This window comes from Magnolia sinica, chromosome 3 (assembly GCF_029962835.1).
Source record: "Magnolia sinica isolate HGM2019 chromosome 3, MsV1, whole genome shotgun sequence".
NCBI lineage: Eukaryota > Viridiplantae > Streptophyta > Magnoliopsida > Magnoliales > Magnoliaceae > Magnolia > Magnolia sinica.
Window position 1 is genome coordinate 123,375,944 of NC_080575.1, and position 26,865 is coordinate 123,402,808.

A 26,865-nucleotide genomic window follows, 5' to 3' on the forward strand; every position below is an offset into this window, starting at 1 on the left:
TATGTTTGTAATTTTGTACCCACCAAGCATAGCTGTTAGGGGGGAAAAAAAAAAAACCTAATCCGAAATCACTCTGATCACATATTTCTATGAATTTCACATTCCAATTTTCATCTTCAATTGTAGCCTCAAAAAAAAAAGAAAAAAGAGCACGATGCGTATTCGAATGGGTTTAAAGTAGTTTGTCTTCTCTGAAGATAATTAATGTGGGTTGGCTTCTTTGTTTTATTTCTGTTTCATTAGATTTATTGTGCTGGCCAGATCCATTTCGGTTAGAAGATAAGCATATGATTTTATAATCACATAAGCAAAGCTCCGTGTATGTTTTGATTGTCCTATTAGCCATTCTGATGTCTTTTCAGACCTTATGAGAAATGATCAGATACTGCCCCAGTAAGCATCAGCCTGTTCAACTGAGATTTGTTTTTTTCCCCTCCCAATCCGTTACACCGTTAGATATTTAGGAGATCTGAGCCATGCAGAAGATCCGCCTCAGTTATGTAAATTACCTAACCTGAAAATCAGGATGATCCATTCATCAGTTACGCCCAACCTGTCTGTTGGGTCAGACTGCCTGCTGTTCATTAATGTAAGTGTTTTTTCGACTTAATCTTGGACTGCCCTAATTTTCAACACCAAGAGATCTTCGTGATGAAGAAAACTTTTTGGACGGCTCGGATTTCCTACACGTGACATATAGGTAGGTGGAATTGCAGTAAGGTAGGCTTATGTTATTGCGGGTATTAACTGATGGCACTTTTTTGTGTACATCTTTTTACCCTCTTTTCCATCCCTTCACTGATGAAGCCACCTGTATAGGGAGGGATCCAGGCTGTTCATCTTACAGGTCAAATTATGGATCATCAAACCTTAAATCTCCTCCATCTACCAGCCCGAATGATCTAGCAAGTGGTCCAAATGTTATAAATAACCACACCCATTATTGATGAGATCTGCAGTGAAGACTTGTAGAGATGATGCTATAATGGTGGGGTTGAATACTTCAAATACAAGAGAAAATGGCCATCCTGCGCCGTAGCTGGTGGGACAGTACTATTTTGGTGTTTTTTTTTTTTTCATACTCAAATTAAAATTTGGCAGATTTAATTAGGAGCGTCCAACCACCGGCCCTTAAAAGGAAGTGGGCTGTCTATTCGGCAGTTTGATCACCCCTGATGTGCATATGCGAAGAGGTGGATGTTGGTGATGGCTGAGCCACATTGTTTATTTTAGTGAATAAGAATATTCTCCTTCTCAATACCGTCATACTGCCTGTTGTGCGCTCACCTTCCATGTTGATTCACCAAGGGCAGAGCAAATTCGTTTCTTTTTGGACCTTAGTCATAGGGCTCGGTTAAGATGAACCAAGTGGGAGTAGTACCATTAATGTGACACGGTGAAAATCATGCTATTTGAAATTGAAATATCTACTACGACTTCGCAGTTGGTTGTGGACCATTAATCAGTTATGTTTCCACCCGTCAAATTAGCGGCGTCAGCATGATTTGGGATCATGACCTATCCATGATAGATCTCACCACATGGATGGCATGAATTGTCCATGTGGACCCCATTATCGATTAAGGCACAAACAAATTCTCAGTTCTCATTCCCACAAGGACGCACATGTGGTTATTGAGGTCCAATGGATTCTTGGACCTGAAATGCTCATTGAGGTCCATTGGGTTGGGGTCAGTATCGATCTGTGGCCTGGACCTTGTGGTAGGCAGCCCTACTTGACCAGGCCCAGTTCTGGTCCGTCAAGTTACATTGAAATAACTCATGGTGAGTGGTCACTCCCCTGCTCAAGTGTTATTTTCTCTTTCATCAAAGATGACTCATCTAATGTAGCAAAGGTTATATAACCATGACGACAGGGCTGTGCAATTATTTATTTACTTCTTTTTAACGTTTCTAAAATATTTTTATCAAAGGGCTTTGCTTACGTCCCAGCTTTCCAATATGCTGCAAAAATGACACCCATTATATTATCCTAACCTTTGGATATGGCCAATTTGTTACAGCCATCCATTATTCAAGAGCCATAGATCATATGGTTAAAATCATAAAATCAAACCGCGACTTGCTGCTTCGGAATGACAAGCAATACAAAATGAGATATATTGCCTAGATGTTTCAGGATGATGATTAGACCTGCTTTGTTTCTCGGCACAATCTTGACCATCCATTTTGTATTCTATTGATGGGATGTTTAGGATCATCATTTGGCATGATTTTACACCATGCTTGATTCAAGTTGTATGCGATAGATCATCTCATGTGTCGTTGAAAGACACATGCTAGCATTATTCAATTAATTATATAAAGTAAATTAAGCTTTACTTATATAAATGGATCCGTGGCGCAATGGTAGCGCGTCTGACTCCAGATCAGAAGGTTGCGTGTTCGATTCACGTCGGGTTCACAAAATAAAATAATTTTTAACTAATAATCAGATTTTTATTTATTTATTTTTAATGGTGCAAAACCAATATTGGAGTTTGGCCCTTCTCCATGAATTCGTTCATTTCAAGTGGCGCTCCGCTCTCTAGCGACTGCATATGCTAGTATGGTCCAAACAATCTCGCACTTGCATAAAAGCCTTTACCAATCATGCGTCGTTTTTCAAATGAACGTGGACTGTTCATATACAAATTCAAAGGCGAGAATTGTCCTGTTAATGAGATTTCTAGGGCATGGTCCATCTACGGCTGGACTCAACGGACCAATGGCTTGGATCACTCAACCATGGGCCTTACTTGTCCAAACCGAAACCCAAGCGGACGCGGATTGCGTCCTCCCCTCGCCCGTCTCAAGCTGGGAACGGGCAGGAGATTTGACTGGCCACTGTGATGTGTGGATCTTATCCGCACCGTCCATCCATTTTCTTAGTATCATCTTAGAACATAATCCCAAAAATGAGGCAGATATAAGGCTCAACTGGACCACACCACAGGAAGCAGCGGTGATAATGATTCTCACCGTTGAAACTTTTATAGGGCCCACAGTAATGTTTATTTGCCATTCAACCTATTAATAAAGTTAAAAAGACCTGGATGAAGAGAAAACACAAATATCAGGTCTATCTAAAACTTCTGTGGCCCCAAGGAGTTTTCAACGGTAAGAGTTTAATCCCTAATGTGTAGTCCACATGTCTTGGATCTACGTCAGTTTCGGGCTTATATACTAAAATGATAAATAAATAAATAACTACGGTGTGGATAAGACCCATACATCACGGTGGCCACTCAAAGCTTCTGCCCGTTCCAAGCACAAGAATCGACATTCCTCGCACAAAAAGCATTGAAGGAAGGAAAATTAGAACTAGTGCACACGCGTGTGCGGGTTGGTGTGTTAGAAGCTTCAACCAAGTTTTTCAGAGCCGTGCAATTGTTTTCCATACTGTGGCCCAGCTGCTCGGTAGATCAACATAATTCTTGGACCAGTTCATCAATAGAATGGTGCCAATCTAACAGATGAATTGGATCTTAGGTATATCAACCCCATGTTGGCACGTGTGAGTTATAGGTGAGCTTCCTGGGGTGTTTGGCGCATGGCATTGAGAAGGATTAAGTGGGATGGGATTCAAAAAAACATAATTATTACACATGCCAGGGATTGTCCCCTGTTACCATGGTATAAGCTTAATTCCATCCTCCGTTTGTAATACGGTGGTACAATGAATGAATATACCCACCATCATTTGAAACTACTGAGAATAACAAATGTGTAACAAATGTGTTATATCTAAACCGTTCATTTGTTCTGTCACCTCATTTTATGGCATGGGCCTAAAAGAAGTTTTATATAATAGAGAACTTGGATATGAAATTACAGCTGAAGCTAATGCAATAGCTCCCCCATACCATGAAACCCAGTTTGACATGCAAGAGCTCAACAGTTAATGTTGTAGGTCAGCTTGGTACATATGATGTGTAAAAGTGCATGTTCAAACAATAGCTTGTATTAGCTATGTACAACTGTTGTAGCCCAACAGCTCACCCATACTATGGATCCCACTTCTCATTCTAGCTAAAGAGAAATCTACATTTCAACACATTAAAATCAGAAATTTAAACGAGTTTAAACAAATTTAATGAAAATCTGTACAGTTTCAGGTCGATTGTATGATAGAGATTGTTAACCATCTCTATGTACACAAAATACACAAATGGATCAGTAGAATGATGTGTATAAACATTCATGCTTCTTTCTGATCCATGGATAGAGCTGATGTTTTACAAATGGGACAGATGTTCTTCACCACCAACCATTGCTTTATGCAGTTTGCATGGTAGTCATGCCCGCAGTCCAGAATTCCAATCTTCTCCTTGTCCTCATATTCAACCTGAAACCAAATTTTCAACATTAACATTATAAATTATAGCAAATTAGCAACAAAAAGAAAATGAATCAAACAAAAAGTAAAAACCCAAAGCGAAGACTACATTTAGACGTGCCACACCAGCTAAATTGATAATAGCATATTTTATACTTGGTAATGAAAGGAATGAGGAGTATGCAAAACTATAAAAGTCGATAAATGCGTACCTGACATATTATGCAAGTCCCATTATCTTGCATCATTTTTGTTGATTGGTCAGGAGGGGGAAGAGTTGTGGGGGAAACATATGTTCTTGTCTTTAGACACTTCAATATGGACTCCTCAGATAATCCAGTATTTACGTCTCCAATCCGTTCTTCTAAGGCCAATAATTCCTGTATTTATAGTTATAGACCCATAATAAGGATGCTGATGATTCTTCATTTTATTTCCATTTGAAAAGTGTTGGAATCAAAATTTTAAATTACAAAGCTTTCATAACCTTCATCTTCACATGCAAGCACTTTGTTATTTTGTGGGGAGAAAAAAAAACAAGTGGTTTGGACTCTTTATTCTACTTTAGCACATCAGTGACTTTTTATACATTTGAAAATGTATATGAGATTAGAACCAATCATCAGCTAGGATATACCTTAGATGGGCCATATAATCCAAAAATCAAGTTGATCTTACAGTCTTAACCATTCCATTGAAGGATTTTGGGGAAAGAAAATAGGTCCACTGAGTTCCTTTGACCATCAATTTCTTTCCTAGAAAAAATTTCCAATCCAAGGGTAAGTAATGTCTAATCAAGTGTAAATTTTTGGGACTCCCTGAAGATTACCAGTAAAGATCTCGTGCAAATTTGCAATGGGGTACTAAAAGTGAGTCAAAGGCAAGGTAGGCAAAAGAAAGTGACAAACATTCTAGGTTTTACTAAAACAAGTTATACATCTTAAAGAATTAATCCAAACAAATTGAAGTCTTGAAGCTATGATGCTTCCCAACTTCTCTCCAGCCCACAGTAAGCATTCATAGAATAAAAATAAACAGCCCCTTCTTTTACCTCATAAGACATGTCATCTATATCCAGGCGCATATCCCTGTGTCGATCAACAAAATTCCCAACTCCATAAAATCCTGAAAACTCCAGTATCGCGACATCCTACATTCGCCATGAGCAAGAAATTTCAGGTTCCAATCATTAGAGATATCAGCAATGATAGCAGGTTAAATATTTCACATCTCACAGAAAAAGAATAAAGGTCCGCTAACAATTAAGTGGCAACTGACAATGCGTATAGGTAAACCGTAACCCTTGTGTTCTTCCATTTCTATTGCAAGTTGATTATCATAGATTGTGCCTTGTGTTAATTCGTGCAGTCATGAGTGCATATCATTATGAATCACTGACCAATTACCTTACCCTGCATATTTTATTTTAAAGAAAATAAAAGAAAAATAAGCATGCTGCCCTTCCTCATCCCTTGGTTGAGAATGGCTCTTTGGAGTCGATCACCATCAAGCTCAAAACATCGAATAAATTTCACCACGTCTTATTTCAAGTCGCCAACCCCCCTAGTTCTGAAACCGACCAAAGTACACATTTACATTTGGAAATACTCTTGATGATAGAATACTTGTTTTTTCAGAAAAACAAAATACTTTTGTTTACAAACATCTCAATTCCAAATGCAACCCTCGTCAATGTGATATTGAGTTCATTTCTTCCACAAAGGAAGACATGTAAAAATACCATCTTCAAGAACGGAGTAAAAAATGATTTACACATCAAACAACTGCAGTACCCTTCCACCAAAAAAAAAGAGCATGTGCCTAAAGTATAGTTGCGCAAAGCGTGAAGCGGAGTGGCTACAAATTCGAGTGTGGGAGCAGGGAAGCATCGCTTTCAAAATGTAAACAATTATAAATAGGTAGGAAGTGAGAGCAGGAGCAAGGACCCAAAGCGGGGATTCGAAACAGGAGCGGCACCTAGTTAGAAGGATCCTGCAACTAAGGCCTAAAGGTGCATGCATCACCAATAACAATAAGCGATAAAAAAACAAGGAGAAGAAAAACCTCTGATGATAGAAGCCTCATGCGTCCATTAACTTCGTCAGGAGCATTCTGAGACACCCTCCTGTGAGGCCTGTAAATATGGTCCCCACTGGATGGCAAAGATCTTGGGTACCTTGAACCTGATTCTACACCATCCCGAGAAGGATTTATAATTCCATGATGCATGTTGTTGTTTGTTGGATGCCTGTAGGAAGGTGTTGGAATTTGAGGATGGAAGCTATAACTCTGACCTCCTCGCATGCCTTGCATGTGTGGAGGAGGATGGTGGTGGTGCATGGAAGAAGGGTGCAAGAGATTCACGGAACTTCTGCTGGACATGGCATCCTGATATCCCTGTGGATTTATACTTCCAGTCTCTATTGGGCCTCCATTGATGCTTCTCCCTGAAGGAATTCAACTGTTGATTATTATTATTCCCATCAGTTTTCAAAAGTTTAGAAATTTGAAAACACCAACAAAAAGTATTAAATCACAAAAAATGCTCATTTCTCATCATGGTGTGCCATAACGGTCATTACACAACAGTAACGGTGGCAACCGTTATGCGTTACGGGGTCATAACGACCATTAGGAAAAAAAAATGCCCCATAACAGCTGTAATGGTTCATTATGGAGCCAATACAGGTTTTCTTCGGGAAAAAAAAGAAGACATTAACGGTCTTTACAACCTGCATCGTAATGGTAACTATGGTGGCCATTATGGTCACCGTTACCGTTACAGAATACCTAGTTTCTCTTCTTCTTTTTTCTTGGTTCCCTAAACAGGCACCAGCAAGAAATAGTTGAAGATGCTGTTTGCAAAAAAGCATCCTCAGGCAAATCAATATTATTAAAAATAAATAAATAAATAAAATTATAGAGTTGAAAGAGGACACATGCTGTCCTTTCCAACTCTCAAGGTGAGTTTGGATGCACTATCAGACAGAATTGTAATTATTAAAATATACAATTGAATTAAAACTGTTTTGGAGGCCGGTCCAAATTCAATTACATTACTTTCAAGTTGAACTTGAAAGAATAGTAACAACAGTTTGGGGGCTATTTCCTTGTTATGAATCATAGGAAAGTTATTTCCTCTTCACTTAACTGAATTTTTGAAATTCAACTAGCCTGTGCAGCCAAAAGCAGTCTAATATAAGTGGATAAGCATTTCTCCAATAAAGGTTTGTCCTTGTGCTAACCAAATAAATAAATAAATAAAAATTCAGCTGAGCCTAATAAGTTGGGATAATGTTTAGATGATGATGATGATGACGATGATGGAGATGTTTTTAATAGCCTACATAAAGTGTTAGTGTTGTGTGTCGTGTAAAGCCAATATGTTAATCTGAATCATTGATCCAATGATCTTGTCCATAGATCATGATGACTATAGGTCCTTTGTGGACATGTCATCAATGTCATGAGTAGTATGTGGATATATATTCAATTGTACATGTACATATATGGGTCAAAGGAAAGGGATTCCTCTGGTTGTCCTTGGGAACTTGAGATTGGATACAACACCCACAGGTCAAGAGAGATTTGTGTTTCATGGATCTCAATATCCTATTGTTGACCATGATCACCTAACTGGTTGTAGGACAAATCTGTGGTAGCTATCACTTTTATGTGAGGGGACCGATGATGATTTGGGATGGAATGTCTCCACCATTGGGTTTGACGACGAGTCGATATTCCTATGCCTACCCTATATAGGAGTGTATGCGTGCCGTGAAAATAGGCTCCTGGTATTGGACCTATTGGACACTTACATTGAATGATCAATTTACGTTTAGAACGATCGTGCCTAGACAATGATAGACTTGTGTGCATACTAGCTTTGACTAATCCTTAGACCTGAGGACGTATTAGAAGTTCTCGATGTAATGTGCCTTAGCCTACTAGTCAATTACAATGGTTTATATGTGGGTGTTGTTGAGTTCACACATTAGGATACAGTTGAAGTTCATATGATCCAACAAAGATCCCACTGATTTAGTCTTATGGATAAGATCTAGTAGATTGGACCATCCATCAAGTGGTTTTTTACTAGTATTAGTGCCTAGCAGTTTCAAATGGTTTTAACCGCTAAAATATTTTCAATGCACTTTATGGTAATTTCGATGGTTGAGGCTTGCTACTCATGACAAGGTGGTAGACCCTGTGAGTTTCAACACTGAGGTCATGGGTTCGAGTACCCATGTGGTGTGTGTGTGTGTGTGTGTAAAAAAATCCCATTGTTGAGATCTTGTAGTCCATCACTTAATTTGCATCGGATTTGGATGGAGGATGAATGGCCATGTTCAATAGAGGAATTGAGTCAATTTAGGTACATGGTTAAGCATGATTCACAAAATTAAGATATAGTGGGGCAATATCAAAGTCTATATGGTGGTGGAACACCATAAGTGGTCTCTCCCTGAACCCTAATTCCCCATTATAAATAAGATCTCATCCTAGAGGGACGGGGAGAGGACTGCGGAAGAGAGAACCTTTGGACACCCAAACCCCCGGGAAGCTTCACCACCTTGAGAGAGAGAGAGAGAGAGAGAGAGAGAGAGAGAGAGATTTTGCTTTTCTCCTCTCTCCTTGTTCCTATGCCCACACGTCCAAACGTGTGGCACACCATGCGCATGTGTCTCTTGGCGCCACTCTAGGGACTCTATGTGTAGGCTTTCTTCCCTTCCTCATCTGGTATGGATCTAGAAGAGAACCTTCTGCTTTGAAGGCCTGTCATAAGCATTCGAGCAGTTTTCTACACCGACAATTAAAAGGTTTGTTTTCGTGTTTTAAATTAATTGTATAAACTTTATGATATTTAAACGGAAATCCATAAGGCCTGATCTATTGATGCAGACTGTTAAAAGTAATTTGTTTTTCTGCTATGTCTCTAGAGTCTAACATAAAGAACATAGGACAAGTGCTTTGGGACATCTCCAGAGCCTGTGAAAACAAATAATTCAGAAAAATTGGCTCTATAAGTATCTTTGGAAATAGAAGAAACATCTAGTAATAGACTCATCAAACAATGGATGTCCAAGCAGTATGAAAGATCCTAACGCATTCAGACTTGACAAGGGACTCATGAACACCCATTGCAATATGGCACACATGTGTGAGATCTACACCCACTCATTGGAAGTGCCCAATTGTATATATGCCCTCACCCAGAAATCAAGCCATTCCACTCATCTGATGGGGCACACATGTAGATGATATGTGGGCCTCTGGTCAATCATTTCTAGACATCCATTGCTTTTTGTACACGTGTGTACCTGACTTTTGGGCCAGTGCACATGATGGGGCCTTCAGCTTGGATCTCATGCACGCATGTGCTACGTTGGCATATATGAGTCATGAGTCCATTGCAATTCCAAACATGTGTCCTGTTAGCAATGCTCTAAATGTCCTGGATCAATTTCTAGGTAACTCAGCTGGAGAAGAATGTGATGTGGTTGTTTCATGACAACCAAAAAAAAACAAAAACAAAGAAAAGTAAAAAAGAAACACATGGCAGGCTCAATTTGTATCGCATTACTGACATTCTAGTATAAATATAAAAAAATATATATATCACCATTAAAATAAGGCGCAGCAGGTGCATAGTTCCAATTGGAACTGCCTCCATCGCCACCATTGCTCCCAAACTGTTCCACCCAGGCATTGCCAGCAGGTTGGAAAGTCCGACCCATGTAACTTCCTTGAAGTAATTGGTTATGATGATGTGCCAGAGCAGTGGGTTCCACCTGAAGGCTGATGGCACTAGATCTGCTTCTCACACATCTCTGAGATCCTTCATTAATCGACAGAACACCATTTCCCCTGTATTCGGCTGGGGGAAAAGCTGGAGCATCCAACACACCAACCCCGGGTTCAAATGGTTCCTCCCACTGTTGAAGTCCTGTATTCAATGGAATGCCCAAAGAAGATGAGCTCGAGCCTGCTGAGCTGCTAACGTAGTAGTAGTTCCCTGGAACTCCCTCTGCATTCTTTCTCTTGCATGACCCTCTAACATTATCCATGAACTGGTTGTCCCTTCCATACCCTTCTACACCAATTCCAATAATTCCATGACTGCTTGAAGATGGCATGTGATCAGAAGAACCATGATTCAGTGGCATAGGGCACATTCTGCTGGCAGACGAAGGAATCATGTAAGGGTTGTAGGAGAAGTTGGACGTGCCAGCACCGGCTAAATCAAGATTTCCAACTGGATGATGACAGTGCGGAAGACCATTATACTGGTTTCCATAGAACATGGTGCTGTCATGATGGTCTGACAAATGACGGGAATCAAGACTACGAGTGTTCACAGAAGCTGGAATCGCTGGATGGATATTAGGATTTGGGAAATCTATCATGTTGCGTACAAGGATGCAGGGTTCGGGATGTAGGTGGGTCTGGCCCTGTTCTATTTCCAAATCATGCGCTTGGCGGGTGCATAGCATGTTTCTTTGTGCCATTTCTGTTGAATACTTTTGTGTACCTTCAAATAATGGAAGTGTTTTTGTTATAAATCTTCACAAGTGGCAAGCATCCCTGCTTCCAAAAAAAATAAAATATGAATGAAACCGGTGTCAAGACAAATAGTCTGGAAGTGAAGGAAAATGGAATAAAAGGCGAAATCTAAATATGCAAAATGTTACAATTAAAATCTTTCCATGTACCAATAAAAACAGGTTTTTCAAACAAGCTAAACCCAATTAAAACTTTTTATGAAGTTGATGTAAAGTTTAAAGATCAGCAGCTGAATTAAATTGCATAAAACATAGGGTTCTTAATAACAGTATGACCTATTTTCCCCATGTTTCCAATTTAGAAGCTATGACAACCTGGAATAGGTACAGATACAAGGAATGAAATATGAAACTCCACAGTTCCCAAGTCCAGGACACAATAAGGATGTGTGTGTGTTTGTGTGTGTGTGTGTGTGTGTGTGTTAGTATTAGTTGTTACAACAAGATTAGTTTTAACCAAACTCAATAATTTTAAGATCTATACAGAAACATCTTTCATCACCTTTGTTTTATATTTTATTGACAAGACGTAAAAGAATTAACAGTTCTTCGATCATAACAAGCCTAGTACAGCATGATATGGTTGAATTCAGTATTTTTTTTTTTTTTTTAAAAAAAAAAAAAAAGAAGATATCCTGTAGTTGTACCAATACCCTTATCGCGTCAATAAAAGTACCTGTAATATAAAATATAGGGTTTTGTTAACCTTCAATGCCTTGGTGAAGAGCATTAACCTACAATAACCTTTCACTGACCCACATAGGTGAACACGCTCATTGATCCAGACCATCCATTAGAATGGCTGCCTCATGGATGCACTAATGCCTGAAAGTCAATGTTTGAACTGTACAAAAGTAGTGAATCATTTCCATCAAATGGTTCAGACCATCCAATCAATTGGAGTTCCGGGCAGTGGCCTATCCAAGAGGTGGTATTCGAAATAACGGCAAAGATCAATGAGCACACTCACTGATGAGGGTCGGTGAGAGGTTAGTGAAGGTTAACAAAACCCTAAAAGAAATGGTTATTATCTTTAGCTTAGAACCTAAAAGGAACTGAAATTTTCAACATGCTGGTACACCTTTCCCTGTTTTTTCATCACATCCTCTAATTAACTTCCCCTTGAATTCAAATTTCTGACTAAAGGAATTTAAATATCAAAGAGAAAATTTTGCCCGCTGCTTATTTTTCTATTTACATCTACCCCTTACATAATGACTCCAAAGTACATCCCCTTCTGAAATTTTTATTACACAAATTCTGTCATTCCTCCATGATAAGATTTGTTTGACATGGCTTACAAAAATGACATTTGGAAAGGAAAAAAAAAAATGATTTCACAAACCCCTCCAGTGATCCATATTACAACTCTAAGATACAACCATTGGTGCGTACCATTTAATACCATATTAGCAAGTAATCTCTTCACTGCAGGCTATCTCATGCTAGCTAGTGATCTCTTATCTGGAGGCTATCTCGTGTTTGTTTGGAATCCCAATCCAGCTCTACAAGTTGGCTTTCTTCATATCCACACAGTCTGGGTGCAAGGCACAGGCCTCTCTCTTACATATTATTCTTGGATAATTGGCAGGATCTCCATAAATCATAGAGGCAGTAGAGGGAAATCAGCTTGCCAATGTGGCATTTCTCCCTCTGAAAATCCAATTGTGCCGATATTAGGTACTACTGTCAGATGCGAAGGCATAGTTGGGTATATATCCCCCCCAAACTCTCTCTCTCTCTCTCTCTCTCTCTCTCTCTCTCTCTCTCTCTCTTCTGCTTCTTCTTCTTCTTCTTCTTCTTCTTCTGCTTCCTTTTTTTTCTGCTTCAACTAAGCAAGTTTGGACAGTCCAAAATATCTAGTGTCGGTTTCAAAATCGAAGAAATTTTTGGAAGATGAGAGGCATCAAATTGCAAAAGAAAGCTGGAGCCCAACTAGAAATCAACTTGTGTATTCTTCCAAAAGAATAAGAAAAAAAAAAAAAACCTGGAGGACAAACCTAGATGACTATGACGGCAACCACCTAGACCTCAGTGATTGCCTGGGACTAGAAGAACAAACCCTAAAAAGGACAAAATTGTTTCCATCTAAATAACAGAGCAAAGATCGACGGTTCGCAAAGATTGAATTACTCATACCTTGCACACAACTACATAAGATACTCATATGATATAGCAAAAAAAAGTTAATTTTTTGAACGCCGACAGCGGTTCACTCGGAAAACTGGGAGCATCCGGAATTGGAATAAAGAGAAATGGCAAAGGAAACATTAAATTGGTCTTTTTGTGGCCAGCATATCATGGCAGATATTCTGACAAAGTGGAAATTCAACATCTTCTCCAGGGAGCAAATGGTGCCCATAAAACCCTTGCCAGATGCAAATGGAGGGATTTTTGAGATTTGCTCTTTGTAGCAGCACCTCTTATCCACTATTTTGATGAATAATCCGGCTTTTCATTATGTTTTTTTTTCTTCTTTTTTTCTGTATGACGTTATTACAGAAAAGGATATATTTTTTCTACAATCGGAACGACAGTGCACAGTGTGCCCATACAGCTCCCCATCCAGAAGTTATGAGTGGGAATCTCTGCATTCATTTCTAAATAGGATTCGCAAAGTCCTTTCTTGAAACATGTTGGATTCCCGCACTCTAGTCATTTTGAGACAAGGTGATATATGCACACAGACTCTTGGTGTGCCCTTGATTGCTCTGAAGTTGGCCCCCTTGATATTGACATATAAACATAATACATGTAATCATATACTAACTACTATAATAAAATTTAGCAGATATGACCGTTAGTTGCCAAGATTGCCTGGGTGATTCAACAAGTATGTTGCCAACATGATTTCCATTGTGACACCTCTTCCATGATCAACGCTTTCGGCCGGTTAATAGCAGTGATCTCCTCTGCATTTCTGACAAGAATCATGCTGGCTCTTGCAAGTTTGAAGCCATGTTTCCAAGGTGACCTATTTCAACTGTGGTTTGATATGTAATCCAATTTTCAGTCTGATACTGTATACAGCTGAATCGAAATATTGCAGCAGTAAAATTATGAATGGGCCAAGGTCATTTGGGTGGACAAGAAAAATCTCTGTCTAACCATATTCCCCCTACTTAAGCACTCCAACAAAGAAAAAGATTACAAAATGTAATTGGGAGGAGAAATTTATTCAACGCCAGCTTCTATCCAAACAAGTGATAAAGAATACTGTACTCCCTCTGCCCAGTGAGCCAAGTACATTGATATGAAATAAAAAGAATAAATAATGAAGAATGTAAAAAAAGATGACGCTTATTGCATTTTCTCTGAAACTGATAATGTATATTTCCTCAGCTTGCTCCGAATTTGCAAGATTTATCCTTCAGTAGGGCCTTCATAATAATATTTGCACCTTGAATTGCCATATCTGTGGAAATGGTTGGTCTTAAATCTCCTCAACTTTCCATCTTCCATCATCAATATAGTTCAATCTCCTATGAAAACTGGTTTATTCACAAGTCTGCTTGTTGATTCTGATGATGCATAAAGTGGAGCTTCAGAAATATGTCAATGTCATTCACATGAGGTCCCACCTCGCCCATCTCATTAGGAGCGATCATGCTTCTACATCTGACCTCAATGCTTGATCTCAAATTAGTAGATTGCTTTCTACATGGAGCAGAATTTAAATTATTTCCTCGATATACATAGCATCCAGGAGCAATATCCTGTCTGATCTGCATAAATGTGTTCATGCCCTCAAATCACTTTCAAGGTTCTAGGATCAATGAAAAACTACATTATTACTCCAATATCAACATACTTCAAAAACAAGTAACAGATTCGTATTGAAACCATGCCTGATACTTTGACAATACTCTCTACAGTAGAATTCACAGGTTGAATCTCCACAACTTCTGCTCAAGAAGAAAGAAAATTGATGCATGTTCCAGATAAAGCAATCCCTTTCACAGTTACATTTACCAATCATCTCAAGTAGTAGTTTGTCAAAGATCTGTTATATGACTCACATTCTAGGACTCCTTGCCAAAATTCGACCCTAGGATAATGATTTCATACTCGTAAAAGAGAAAATATTATAAGATTTAGGTTTCTTGACAAAAAGCATTTTCGTTTTAGAACTTACTTCCAAGACCACTCAAAAATAATTCTTCTAGAGCCTGCTTCGGTCCAATAACCATTCATAAATATAAAAGAATAGCCGATTTCTCAATCTTCCAATTTTTTGTTTCAACCATGAACTTTGTTTATGTTAACAATACAAGGAACTGATTTTGGTTCAGAAAAATCCAAAAAACAATGAAAAATTATTTCAGTTCTCATCTCAACTCTGAAGTAAAAGATTTCTTTATTATTGATGCATATTCTTCAATTAATCAAGTCATGGCCCTATTTCAGCCCTGCGTTTGTATCTGTCAATGTTTTTCATGTAATAAAATTTGTCATGGTTTCAGAAGGGATAAAACAAATAAAGAAAATATTTATATTTGACCATACAAACTGATTGAGCCAACATTGCTGCCCTAAGATGCAACTAACTTATTATTACGATTATTATTATCATTTTTTTTAATGCCCTAAGATGTGAAGATCTGTTTCTTCACTGACCATTCAGCATCACCTTGACCTCAAAGAAATTCATTCACCTAGAAATTGTGAGCAAGGGAACATTTTGTCAATTTCCAAAACCCATTGAAGCAGGCAGTGATCTTCAAGGACATCACCTGAGATGGGCTCACAGTTATTATAAGTCTACATCTCACAGACAAAAAGGATCAGAATGAATCAAATCTAATGAGATGAAACCAAATCAAAATTTCCACTCCCTTTCTTTAAAAAAATATATATATATATATATCATAGAAAATCAAATCATGACGTAAGGTAGTGAAAAACTGAAGAAAGATTCTAATCCAAGGAAATCATAAAACAGGAAAAATAGAAAAAACATTGGTAGCATAAAATACCACCAATGGATGAAACTAATGTCAACAAAGTCATTGAATCACACTGTGCTCTGGATTAAGAAAACCAAATGGAATTCATGTGTTGCAGCAAAATTAGGTCATTTGCTCAGAAATTTCGCAAATTATATTAGTGAACCCTTTATTTGTAAATTTAAAAATAAATAATTTTTAAAAAATAAAAATAAAAAAAGAGAAGGAAGGAAGGAAGAAGAAAAGACGTTAGTTGGGATTGACAGTAGCTTGTGAACTAAATGAATCATATTCGTAACAAATTAAATCTGTGAACTCATCCATCAAGATAGTAGATAAGAAGAGCCCATGAGAAGCATAGCCCAAATAAACCTTTAGCTAGCGAATCAGAGATCACACTAGATTCTCTACAGGTACTAGGAAAGGATACAATAAGAGAGTAAACAATGGCTCATGTGACTTATCCTGTTTACAAAGACGAAAGACAGCCTCCATGGTTCCATAGCAGAACTACACCCCCATCAGATAGCAGTCTTAGAGTCACTCTCAACTATCACCAGCCTGGAGAATGAATCTTTAAAGAGATTCAAGCCAGCCTTCATGGCTAATTCTGCTTTGTTACAGTCGATAACACCGGACCGCCCCAAAAAAACTAGCTTCATCTTGACTAACCAAATCAATGACATGAATTGAAGAAACGGGTGGAAAACTGAACTCCGCTGAACCGGAATCGCCAAGCACACCCCCTTTGGATTAAAGACACAAGAAAACCCTTGCCAGACAACTGCAAACTTGGCAACTACAGGAGAATCCGCAGAGTAGTGGAGATATTTCATGTGGGAGGTTTTTTTTTTTTTTTGTAAGGATATTTCATGTGGGAGGTTTATGATGGTAGAACTGGTAAAATGGATATAAGTAGCCAAGAATTATGGAAATGCAGTTGAACATAAGGAAAAAAGGAAAATGAGAACCGGTTATCAGTTTCAGAAGCTGATACAAATGGAGATGTATAGAATCCACAGAATGGAGCCATGTTGTGAATGATGGCACATGGGGAAGCATTGGAAATCAAAACAGCAGAAAGGAGAAGGCTACTAATAGGCAACGAGAGATGAGAAGAAATCTATGGAATATAGCCCATGCAGATGAGAGAATTGACAAAGATGTAAGTAGGTCTAGATCAAATGGTTTTAGTTCTAGTGAGATGAAATCCCTGTGGGACCAAAATGGGGATATGATCTACAGTCGAAATGCAGCAATGGTTTGGCAATGATGCTGATGAACATTGCATGAGCACCAACAAATGTCAAAGGGGGGCTATCTTAGTAAATAGCAATTGATATCTTCGATCTGATCATTGACTTCAACTGTCAACAGCAATGAAGGTAGTTCCTGATGAAGAACTTGGAATCTCACTCTCGGATGTAGTAGCAAATTGTGCTTTAAACAGTTGAAACCGGCTAGGATACCCTGGAACAAAATTTTTGACACATGAAAATTTTGTCCACATTCATGAAGCAAAAATTATATGCACGGCACACAGATTTCTTTAAAAATGAATCAGACAAGACAAAACAGAATACATCAATGCTGCCTCCATAGCAGCTACAGATTCACAGATAATAGTATGGGATACATAAAATATTCTTTGATGGACCATGAGAATCAGCAGCTCAATACACAAGAATGACATACTTGTGCCAGAAGTATCCAAAGTTCAACAACTTTTCTAGGCCAAGGGGCACAACAAGTCTTACCTTTGTTGCAAGTATCTACATAGTGAATACAACCAGAAATCCATGCATAAAAGTTCAGCCTACAGAAACTCCAACTGTCATGGGAACCATACATACCACCAGCTACAGTGAGCATTTAATGGTTCTCTTAGTGCCAACACGACAAGGGATATAGAGCTATCGGATAATGCTGGAAGATATACTATTATATAAACAGTAGTTTTGAAAAACAAAAAACATAATATATAGCAACCATACATGGAGAAATAGAAATTCACTGAAGCTGTATAAAGGGTCTAAGCAACAATACAAAAAGAACAAAGATATATACTAAGGGCTGGTCCATGTTCTTTTACCCATGTCACGTCTGAAATGTGTTTTTGACACATTTTCACGACGTGTTGAGATATACATACGAGGTTTGCTAAGTTTACATGCACGTCAACATTCAACCAACGGCCATTTGGGCCAGATGATCTAAACAATGTCACCCTTCTTATGGAAAGCTCAGATCTGGTACAGTACCATGTTGCACCTACTTCTAGCGTGTAGATGATGAGAAGCACTATACAGTTGTGTGGGCCTAGCAAACCCCTCCCACTATTTGTATGTATGTATATTGCTCATAAAAAATGGACATTTGTAACAAAATGCCAACCAGAGCAGAATGGCTGACCCACATTTTGATGGTCTGGATTGACAACTGGCCAAACTGGGGACATTAGCATTTCCCATATATATACATAGGAATGCTAGCATCCCCACCTTCACAGGGACATTAGCAATGCCCCCAAAACATTAAACTGATATATGGGATGGCCAATCGTCAATTTGGACCGTCCATTCAAGTATACAAATACAGGAATGATCCTAATCATCAGATCAATGGTTTGAAAATGAAGAGTCAAGATTGATGGAGAAACAAAGTGGGAACAGGTCCAATCATCATCTCAAACATCTACCATAGGCCCCATCATGGATTGCTTATGATGTCAAAGAAGAGCTCTAGCTTGTGATGCTAACCATCTAATCTATGGCTTGTAAAAAACGGATGGCTGTAACAAAATGGCCCACATTTAGAGAGTTAGGATCATCTGGCCAATATGATTATTTAGACATGGCATGCACATAATGGCACAAACAAATGGAATGAACAGTCCTGATCAATGATTGGCTGTGATGGGAAGTAAGCACTTCCAATAGACACCCACAGCCACACCCAGCCACAAGTGCGGGCATATAGTTATTGAAGATTATTAAAATATGCAATATAAAAGAGCATGAGATGATTAAAATATGAAATATAAAAGGACATGAGATGAGTGTTAAGCAAAGTAAAAGGCATTCTATGTAAATTAGGAAGCCTCGTATTAAACCACACCAAAAGATGAGATTTGCTGTGACACGTCCAGAAATATTGTTATAGGATAAGTCAGGACTATAGCAATATGATCTACAGTCACTTTAGTGATCCAAGCCGTTGATTTAGCAACATATACAGCTGATGGTCCTTGTTTCAGAAATCTTCAAGATTCGACAAAATAATGCTTAAAAATACGGTCCACATTCAGAGGAAAGGAGTTAAATTATCAAAGTTTTGAAATATTCCAATAAGAGTTTTTCTTTTTTAAGTACTATTTTTTTTTTTTCAAACTTGACCACCAGAACCAATGGCTATAGTCCCAACATATCCCGAAAGGAACCTAATTTTTTCCACCTCTTGCACTTTCTCCAAAGTCTTGTAAGTCACTTCCTCTATCTCCACGTGCTCTGTACATGACAGATCTACCAGAATATATGCATTTATGTATTACAGAAAGGCCAAAAAGCCTCCTCCAAGAAGATAATAATTGTGAGGACGAATTACAAACAAAATGGTTCTAAAATGATGTCCCCTTTGGGCTCCCATTTGCTTTTATTACCGAAGTACAATACTGTTCTGCATACCACATAAGAAGGGTAGTGCAAATAAACATAAGTATTAGAAACTAATCCAACCTTGCGTATATGTATAGTTACATAAACACCTACTAGACTCCCCCCCTCAGGCAGGAGCATAAATGTCAATCAAGCAAAGCTTGTCTACAATGGGGGCACCAAAAAAATAAAAGAAAAAGAAAAAAAACCCCTTGCAGGAACCTTGGTGAACATGTCTGAAATCTGTTTCTTTGACCTCACATGAGTGGATCTCTCCCACCATCTTCTACCTGATGAAAAGGCAATCTGTTTCAATATGCTTTCTTCTCTTATGGAATTTCCGATAAGAGGAGATACGGAATGCACCTTGATTGTCACTTATCATCTCCATAGAAAGAGGAGCCTCAAATCCCATCCCTGCTGACAACCTAACAGAAGCAACTTGGAAGTGCCTGCAGCATCAGTCTATACTCACAGCCTCGACACTAGATATGACTGCCACATCTTCTTCTTCTTCTTCTTTTTGGGATCCGTACCACTGGTTGGACCATTCCATGTAAATAAATTTCCAATAACAATGTGCAGTGTCCTGATGTGGATCTATAATTAAATCACAACCTACAGCAAAGTAGCCTGACGCAGAAGCGCGTATAGAAAATTCCTCGTTCTGGCAAGCCCTTCAGATTCCTTAGATAGATCAAAATGTGGAACAAGGAAAACACATAAATTGGCTTTACTAGTCCACACTGAGAATGTACAGTTTGACCTGGAGATTGAAGGATATATCAACTTCACAAGCAATCTCTAGGATCATCAAAAAGATCATCACCTTCATTAAACTTAGGGGTGACTTTGCATATGGCTGATCAATTGGATTTAAGCCCAATTTTTATAGTCTCCTGAAGAATATAAATTGCATACTTCGGCTGAGAAATAGAGTTGCCTTTCTTGGATTGGTCAACTTCATTCCTAGAAAATAATTTAATGGTCCAAAGTCTTTGATATGAAAGACTACATTCAAAATTCAAATAACCTTGCAACTCTACAACCGTACTAAAATCATATCCTATGAACAATACCAACCAAAACAGTACTTCCTTTTCTTGTCTACTCATAAGCGATCCGTGATCCTCTAAAAATCGAACTCTATCATGACGCCACTTAACCTGTCAAATCAGGAAACTAGTTCAGCATGAATATTTCCTCACTGAACCAACAGGGCAGGCCTCTCCTCCCTTCCCCTTAATGAAAACCAGGTGGAGGAGATATATGGACCTGTTGTTAAAGGTCCCCATGCAAGTATCTATTTGCTTACTTATAGCTGACATATGGCCACTACTGTCTATCATTAACTGATTAGATCCCCAAATCTCACCACCACTGCAAACATCTCTAAGCAGTCCACTGATTCCACCCCATAGGTGTGAATGAACTCTCCGATTGAATTGTTAGGTTGAACTTAGTGCATATAGACCCACTTACACCCCATTTTGGTATTTCCCTGCAGGAAATTGACCAATTTCCACTGGTTATTCCTTTCTGATGCAGTGTTTTCTTCTTCCATGGCTTCTCTCCATGCAGGATGAGCAATTGCTTTACGTCTTAGGAGCGCCTACTGAATATGAAGTTGAAACAGACATCCTGTAATAAGAAAAAACAAGCATCATAGGAAACAATCATTAATTGGAGAAGCAATGAAGTGATTGCCTTTCCTTAAAGCACTAGGTAAATCTGAATTGTACAACGGAAGAGAAGGAGAAACAAGAGTATTACCTGGAGCCAAAGGGACTACGAAGCTCAAGCCAGACCTCACTACATATGAAGTAGTAACTAATGTTCGCTTACAGACAAAGAAACAGGGGGCAACAAATATAAATAAATAAACATAAGTGCAATACAGAAACTAATCGACCTACATATATGTAATATTACAAAAACAGCCTACTAACATGCTAGACACTAAACCTCTTATCTCGACTAGACACAAATGTGTACAGGAAGAATTCACAACCCACCTTTCATTACTGAAAGAAGAGGCAACAAATATAAATAAACATAAGTGCAATACAGAGACTAATCGACCCCTACATATATGTAATATTACAGAAACAGCCTACTAACATGCTAGACACTAACCCTCTTTGTCTCCACTAGACAAAATGTGTACAGGAAGAATTGACAACCCACCTTTCGTTACTGAAAGATCTGAGCATTTACTATTTCATACATCCTCAAATCAACCATAATATGCTTCTGGCAAGATTGCTTTAACATGATTATGAATAGTTTAACAAGCTCGAATTGTCTTCACACCAGCCAGCTGTGTTGCAAAGATTCATCTAACCCCCATCTACATCTGTTTCAAAATGTTTCAAAATATGAAAGGGACAAAAAGTCGCAAGCGGAAGGAGTAAAGGAGAAGAAAAAAAAAATTTGAAGAGAGAGAGAGATTCAGACTTCCATCTAATTATCTTGGTGCTGAGTATTAAAAGAGGCTGTAAGTTCCATCATGTGCATTCCTTATGGGAAAGCAAATCACAGATGGCATCCCCATTGCAAACGAGTGTGTAGATTTATTAAAAAGAAGCAAAGACCCGGACATCATATGTATAATAGATGTGGAAGGAATCTGTGATGGGGTTGACTGGTCTTTTCCTCCTTAATCAATGAGAAGAATGGGGTTTGGCATCAACTAGAGCAATTGGATTGAGTGCTGTATTTAATCGGCTCATTTCTCATCTCAAGCAATGGCGGTCCTAAAAGATTCTCCAAAGGCTCTAGGGTTCTCCACCAAAAGGACCCACTTGCTCCATTCCTCTTCTCCATCATCACCAAAGGCCTTTCTAAAACTGAATTTGATTCAGCTTGCAATACGGGAATCCTCAAGAGCTTCTTTCTTGGAAATATAGGCATCTTGATCAACCACGTACAATTTGTGGAAGATACCATTTTTTTTACACCTCTTGCAGTCAAATCACAATTATTAAATAATCTTGAATGGCTTTGAAGCATCTTATGGTATTCAGAAGGGTGTTGCTGGTAGGTAGTGAGGAGAGGTAGCTTGCTACACTTTTGTGATGTAAAGCAACATCGATCCCAATGAATTACCTTGGTCTTCCTCTAGGGGCAGATCCAAGATCATTGAGCCACATGGGCCTTGGTGGCCAGACAATTTAAAACGGAATAGGCACCATGGCAGAAATTTTGCCTATTGCTAGGTGGTTGCATCATAGTATTAAGTCCACTTTATCTAATGCTTCGATGTATTATCTTTCTCTTTTCAAGATCCTGACCGAAATGGTGAAAAAAGACACAAGAAAATTCAAAGAGATTTTTTTGTGGGAGGATCGTGGAAAGGACCACAAATATCATCTCATAGTTGGGAAGAAGTTCAAAAGCCAAAGGAAGAAAGGATGTCCTAGTATTTCTAGAACTAAGCGAAGGAACAAAGGACTTCTTGCAAAGTGGTGAAGATGAGAAAGATTATCGCCTCCAAATATTGCGTTATGGAGAAAGATTGATCTCTGGCTTTAGAAATGAGAGGAAAAGGAACCTTCATTTGGAAAGTCATTTTTCATTGAGAAATTCTTCAAGATGCACAGGCCACACTTTCATGAAGAGTGTTGTGAGATTAAAGTGGGCCATACTGAGAAGGTTCACTTTTGGGAAGATCTTTAGAACAAGGAGATGAATCTTGCATCAAGATTTGCTAGGTGAGATATTCTTGTCAAAGATTCTTATGAGCTTGTGGAACATAAGACTGTGTTCTTTGTACCTCCATCATAACCTGTGGAATTATGAGCTTACAGTGATGATTGAGGTTCTTGACCTTCTAAGTGGGGACACCCCTTGCCAAATTGAGGAGGATATGAGCTTCGGGCCTCTGTGAGCAAATGGTTGATTTTTTTTTCTAAGAGCTTTCGTAAGGCATTGTTTGGTCAGGACCCAAAAGCCCCCATGAGTAAACTTGGGGACTTATATCCCTCTCATGTTGAAGCATTCTGTGTGGCCACTGCTAATAAGATCCTTATGACAGATAATCTTTGACAAAGGAATTGGTCCCTTTCGAAAATTCATTTTGGGTTGCAAAAATGCAAAATCAGTTGATCACATCTTTCTCAGGTGTGAGGCTGCTATATCTAATTGGTACACCTTCGGTCTCTTTGAAATTGATTGGCTTCTTCAAGTCACGAGTCCAGACCTTATGGATGGTGGTGAGCCTTTTAAGCTTAGAGGCCAGATTTCCCACATGCTATCACGTGGAGTATTTGGAATGAAAGGAAACTTTTTGGAATAACCCCTCAAGCACCACTCAAGTGACTAGCAAAGTTTAGTTGTCCTTCATTAATTGGGGTTTTTTTTTCTTTATATTGTTAATTAGGACTGTTGAAAAATAATTCAAGGGGATCACTACATCTGAGCTTATCCATTAGTGAGGGGGGGCATCAACGGTTACCAGAAACCATCCTTCACAGGCAATTTTTTTATGACTCGCCCCTAGGGCAATGGAAGCTTAACATCAGACAGCTCAATGAGTAATCTATGGCATTTGAGATCTGATGCCTGTTGAGAAACAGGAGCGGTTCTATCAAGCTTTTGGTTTCTAGGCCAGCTGGAGTTGGAACCTCATACACAGCAAATCTATTGGCCATCAAAACAAGGCTAGAGTTTTTTCTTCTTTTTTTTTCTAGTCAGCGGGTGGGTCCTTTATGGTGGATGGCAACTCTCACAATATGATCAATTAGGCATCCGGAAGATGGACTCACCTTTGGGATGTTGTTTTTATTTTTAGTAGTATAAGGACGTGCACACCCCCGCCTGATCATCATATTTGCCAAGAGGCAAATTGTATAGTCAATACTTGCAAAGGAGGAGTCCATAGATCTTCTCTTGTATTGGGGACTAAGCCATTACCTTCATGGATCACTGTTTCCTTTCGCCGAGGGCGCTTTCTTAATAAAATCTTTTGTTATTGTATAGGATCTATCTCTTGATATAGTAAGATGGGGTTTTGGGTCCTTCAAAACCCATAAAGATTGCATACAAGATTAGCTAAGATTCTTAATGACTTGGTCATTGCTTTTCTTTTGTATTCTTGGTGAAGCTAGAAGAACTTCTTCCCCTCTGATGTATTGCGCAACGTTTTCTTCTCTATAAAGGTTTGTCAATAATAATAAATAAATAAATTGTCACTAAGGGGTCGTCTGGCCGCATAGATTTCAAGAGATTTGGGTTCAAAATCTCCAGCAGTTTAAATCCTTGAGATTTTGAATCTTTCAAGTGTGTTTGGCAAGTTGGCTTTTGAAGCCTATGGAATCCACAAATTGTGTTTGGCAGCCAGGAGTTTGAATTAGAATTATATTGTGAATCTTCACATGAAAATGAATTTGATGACGAAAATCTTCTCGTAATTTCCAACATAACCAATATATTGGAACCGTAGATTAGCGACAGTGGAGTCCACACTTCAGTAGCTTTGGATTGAACTAACCTATACCACATGTACAATTTCTGAGTGCATGCGTACCAAGTGCCACGCAGCCGGAGCATCAAAAGCAGGATTTCAAATCTTGGATTTTGCACAACAACAATTCGAAAGGATTCTAAAATGACCTTTTTTGAGGATTTCGACTCCTCTGAAATCCAAGCTGCAAATGCCCTTATAAAGGGGTGATTTGAATGTTGAGTCCATTTCCACCAAAATCTTTGCAAATAAATGACCCCTAAAGTAACGGATGAAAGGAAAGAATATGTGAAGAAACTACAGATCAAGAATAGTAACTCTACAAACCAAACCACAGTACCAGGCATATCCAGCCCCTATAAAAGTTCTTGCTCCCTTTTACAACTCTGCTAAAAACAAAGGAATTGATTTCCCCAGGCACATCAGGTTCAACAACAACAACAAAAAAGGAGCTGCAAATATATGCAACCAACCCCATATTAGACAACAAATTCAGCCATTAACTACATATTAGAGAGAGAGAGAGAGAGAGAGAGAAACTCTACAAACCCAACTATTTTACCAAGCAGAACCAGCCCCTATAAAAGTTCTTGCTCCCTTTTACAACTCTGCTAAAAACAAAGGAATTGATTTCCCCAGGCAAGTCAGGTTCAACAATAACAACAACAAAAAGAGCTGCAAATATATGCAACGAACCCCATATTAGACAACAAATTCAGCTATTAACTACATACTACACAGAGAGAGACAGAGAGAGAGAGAGAGAGAGAGAGAGAGAGAGAGAGAGATTTGAAAATTAGATAATTCAATTCGTGCTTTGGTTTTTCATAATTATAGTAACCATGCACATAAACTAACCCAAAGAGAAGACACAAAATAACAATTTTCTTTCAGGCGCCCAACATGTAGAGGGTATGCTATAACCGGATCCATAACTTCTTCAGAAAGAAACAAAAAATTACAGACACAAACTTGTGCTATGGAGACAAACAACAACACCAATGTTTGTTTGAAAAAATGAATAAATAAACAATAGCATATTTCTTCAACATCTAACGTAGAACAACAACAACAATATAACAACAGTCAAGACATTTCTATAATCATGAAATAGAATGGCATTCTCAAATTCATGAAATTGAACAAAATGCCCAGTTCATCATAAAACACTATCTCATTTAAATAAGATTATACATGCAGTAGAAGCTGCAGGAGCCACAGAAATGTAAATAAAAAAACATCAACTCTATTTTAAAAAAGATGGAAAATCTAACCTGATCGTGATCATCAGGTGCGCTGAACTCAAACTAGTAACACGCTAACCCATGACCCAAACCGTTCATCTGGTGGGTCCCTCCTACCGTGGACTGGCCGAGACAGGAAATGAAACTGATAAACGGTTTGGATTATGGAAGATCTTACAAGTGCTGGATTTTAGTGTGAAGTGCCAGATAATTACATTCGTTTGTTGCAATCAGATTAGATTTCCAAAAAAAACAAAAAAAAAAAAAAAATCAATTCAGCAAACAAATTCAGAGATGAATAAATGAAGAAAATTAGGGGGGGGGAAAGAATTTGGAGAAAACACGAACCAATTCGTAGACCGTTGAAATCGTCCTGCGAATCATCAGAATTTTGCAACAGAAGAGAAATCCGGCGATGTACTGGAAATCATCGGACGGAGAAGTCAAAATTCCCTTTGAAGAAACCCTAAAAACAAGAGAGAGAGAGTACCTTACGTTTGGCAGATGAATAACGTGAGGGAGAGAGGAGAATGAAAAACTATGAAAAGGAAAAAGGTCCCGGCGACCGAAGAGCGCTTTTTGAAATAGAGAACTCGGACAAGGACAAGGCATCTGGAGATTACATGACACGGTTGAACAGAGAACCCATCTCCACC

General features: G+C 38.6%; 1 protein-coding gene and 1 non-coding gene across 13 annotated transcripts; one reads left to right on the plus strand and one right to left on the minus strand.

Annotated features, from left to right (window-relative positions):
• Positions 1-2,353: 2,353 nt before the first annotated feature.
• On the plus strand, positions 2,354-2,425 carry TRNAW-CCA (transfer RNA tryptophan (anticodon CCA)). Its single transcript has one exon. It is a non-coding gene; the product is annotated as a tRNA-Trp (tRNA).
• A 1,634-nt stretch (positions 2,426-4,059) lies between these two features.
• On the minus strand, positions 4,060-26,699 carry LOC131241104 (probable E3 ubiquitin-protein ligase ZFP1). Of its 12 annotated transcripts, none has more exons than XM_058239764.1 (10): positions 26,558-26,699; positions 26,240-26,332; positions 19,868-21,142; positions 19,711-19,791; positions 17,265-17,318; positions 9,963-10,871; positions 6,404-6,786; positions 5,391-5,489; positions 4,552-4,719; positions 4,060-4,348 (listed from the first exon to the last, which is right to left on the minus strand). In XM_058239764.1, the coding sequence occupies exons 3-10, from the start codon at positions 19,914-19,916 to the stop codon at positions 4,202-4,204; spliced, it is 1,890 nt and encodes a 629-aa protein (XP_058095747.1). In that variant the 5' UTR covers positions 19,917-21,142; positions 26,240-26,332; positions 26,558-26,699; the 3' UTR covers positions 4,060-4,201. The 12 variants fall into 12 exon arrangements, with proteins under 12 accessions (XP_058095747.1, XP_058095745.1, XP_058095748.1 ...); XM_058239762.1 differs by having other exon boundaries at positions 19,868-21,857; XM_058239765.1 differs by lacking the exon at positions 26,240-26,332 and having other exon boundaries at positions 26,558-26,674.
• Between the last annotated feature and the right edge of the window lie 166 nt (positions 26,700-26,865).

Coding starts and splice junctions, on each gene's coding strand:
- LOC131241104 (XM_058239764.1), bottom strand. CDS start 19,916: ATGGGATTTGAGGCTCCTCTTTCTATGGAGATGATAAGTGACAATCAA. Junction 19,792..19,867: donor GATGATAAGTGACAATCAAG/GTGCATTCCGTA, acceptor CCTTTTCATCAG/GTAGAAGATGGTGGGAGAGA. Junction 6,787..9,962: donor TGCTGCGCCTTATTTTAATG/GTGATATATATA, acceptor GAATTCCTTCAG/GGAGAAGCATCAATGGAGGC.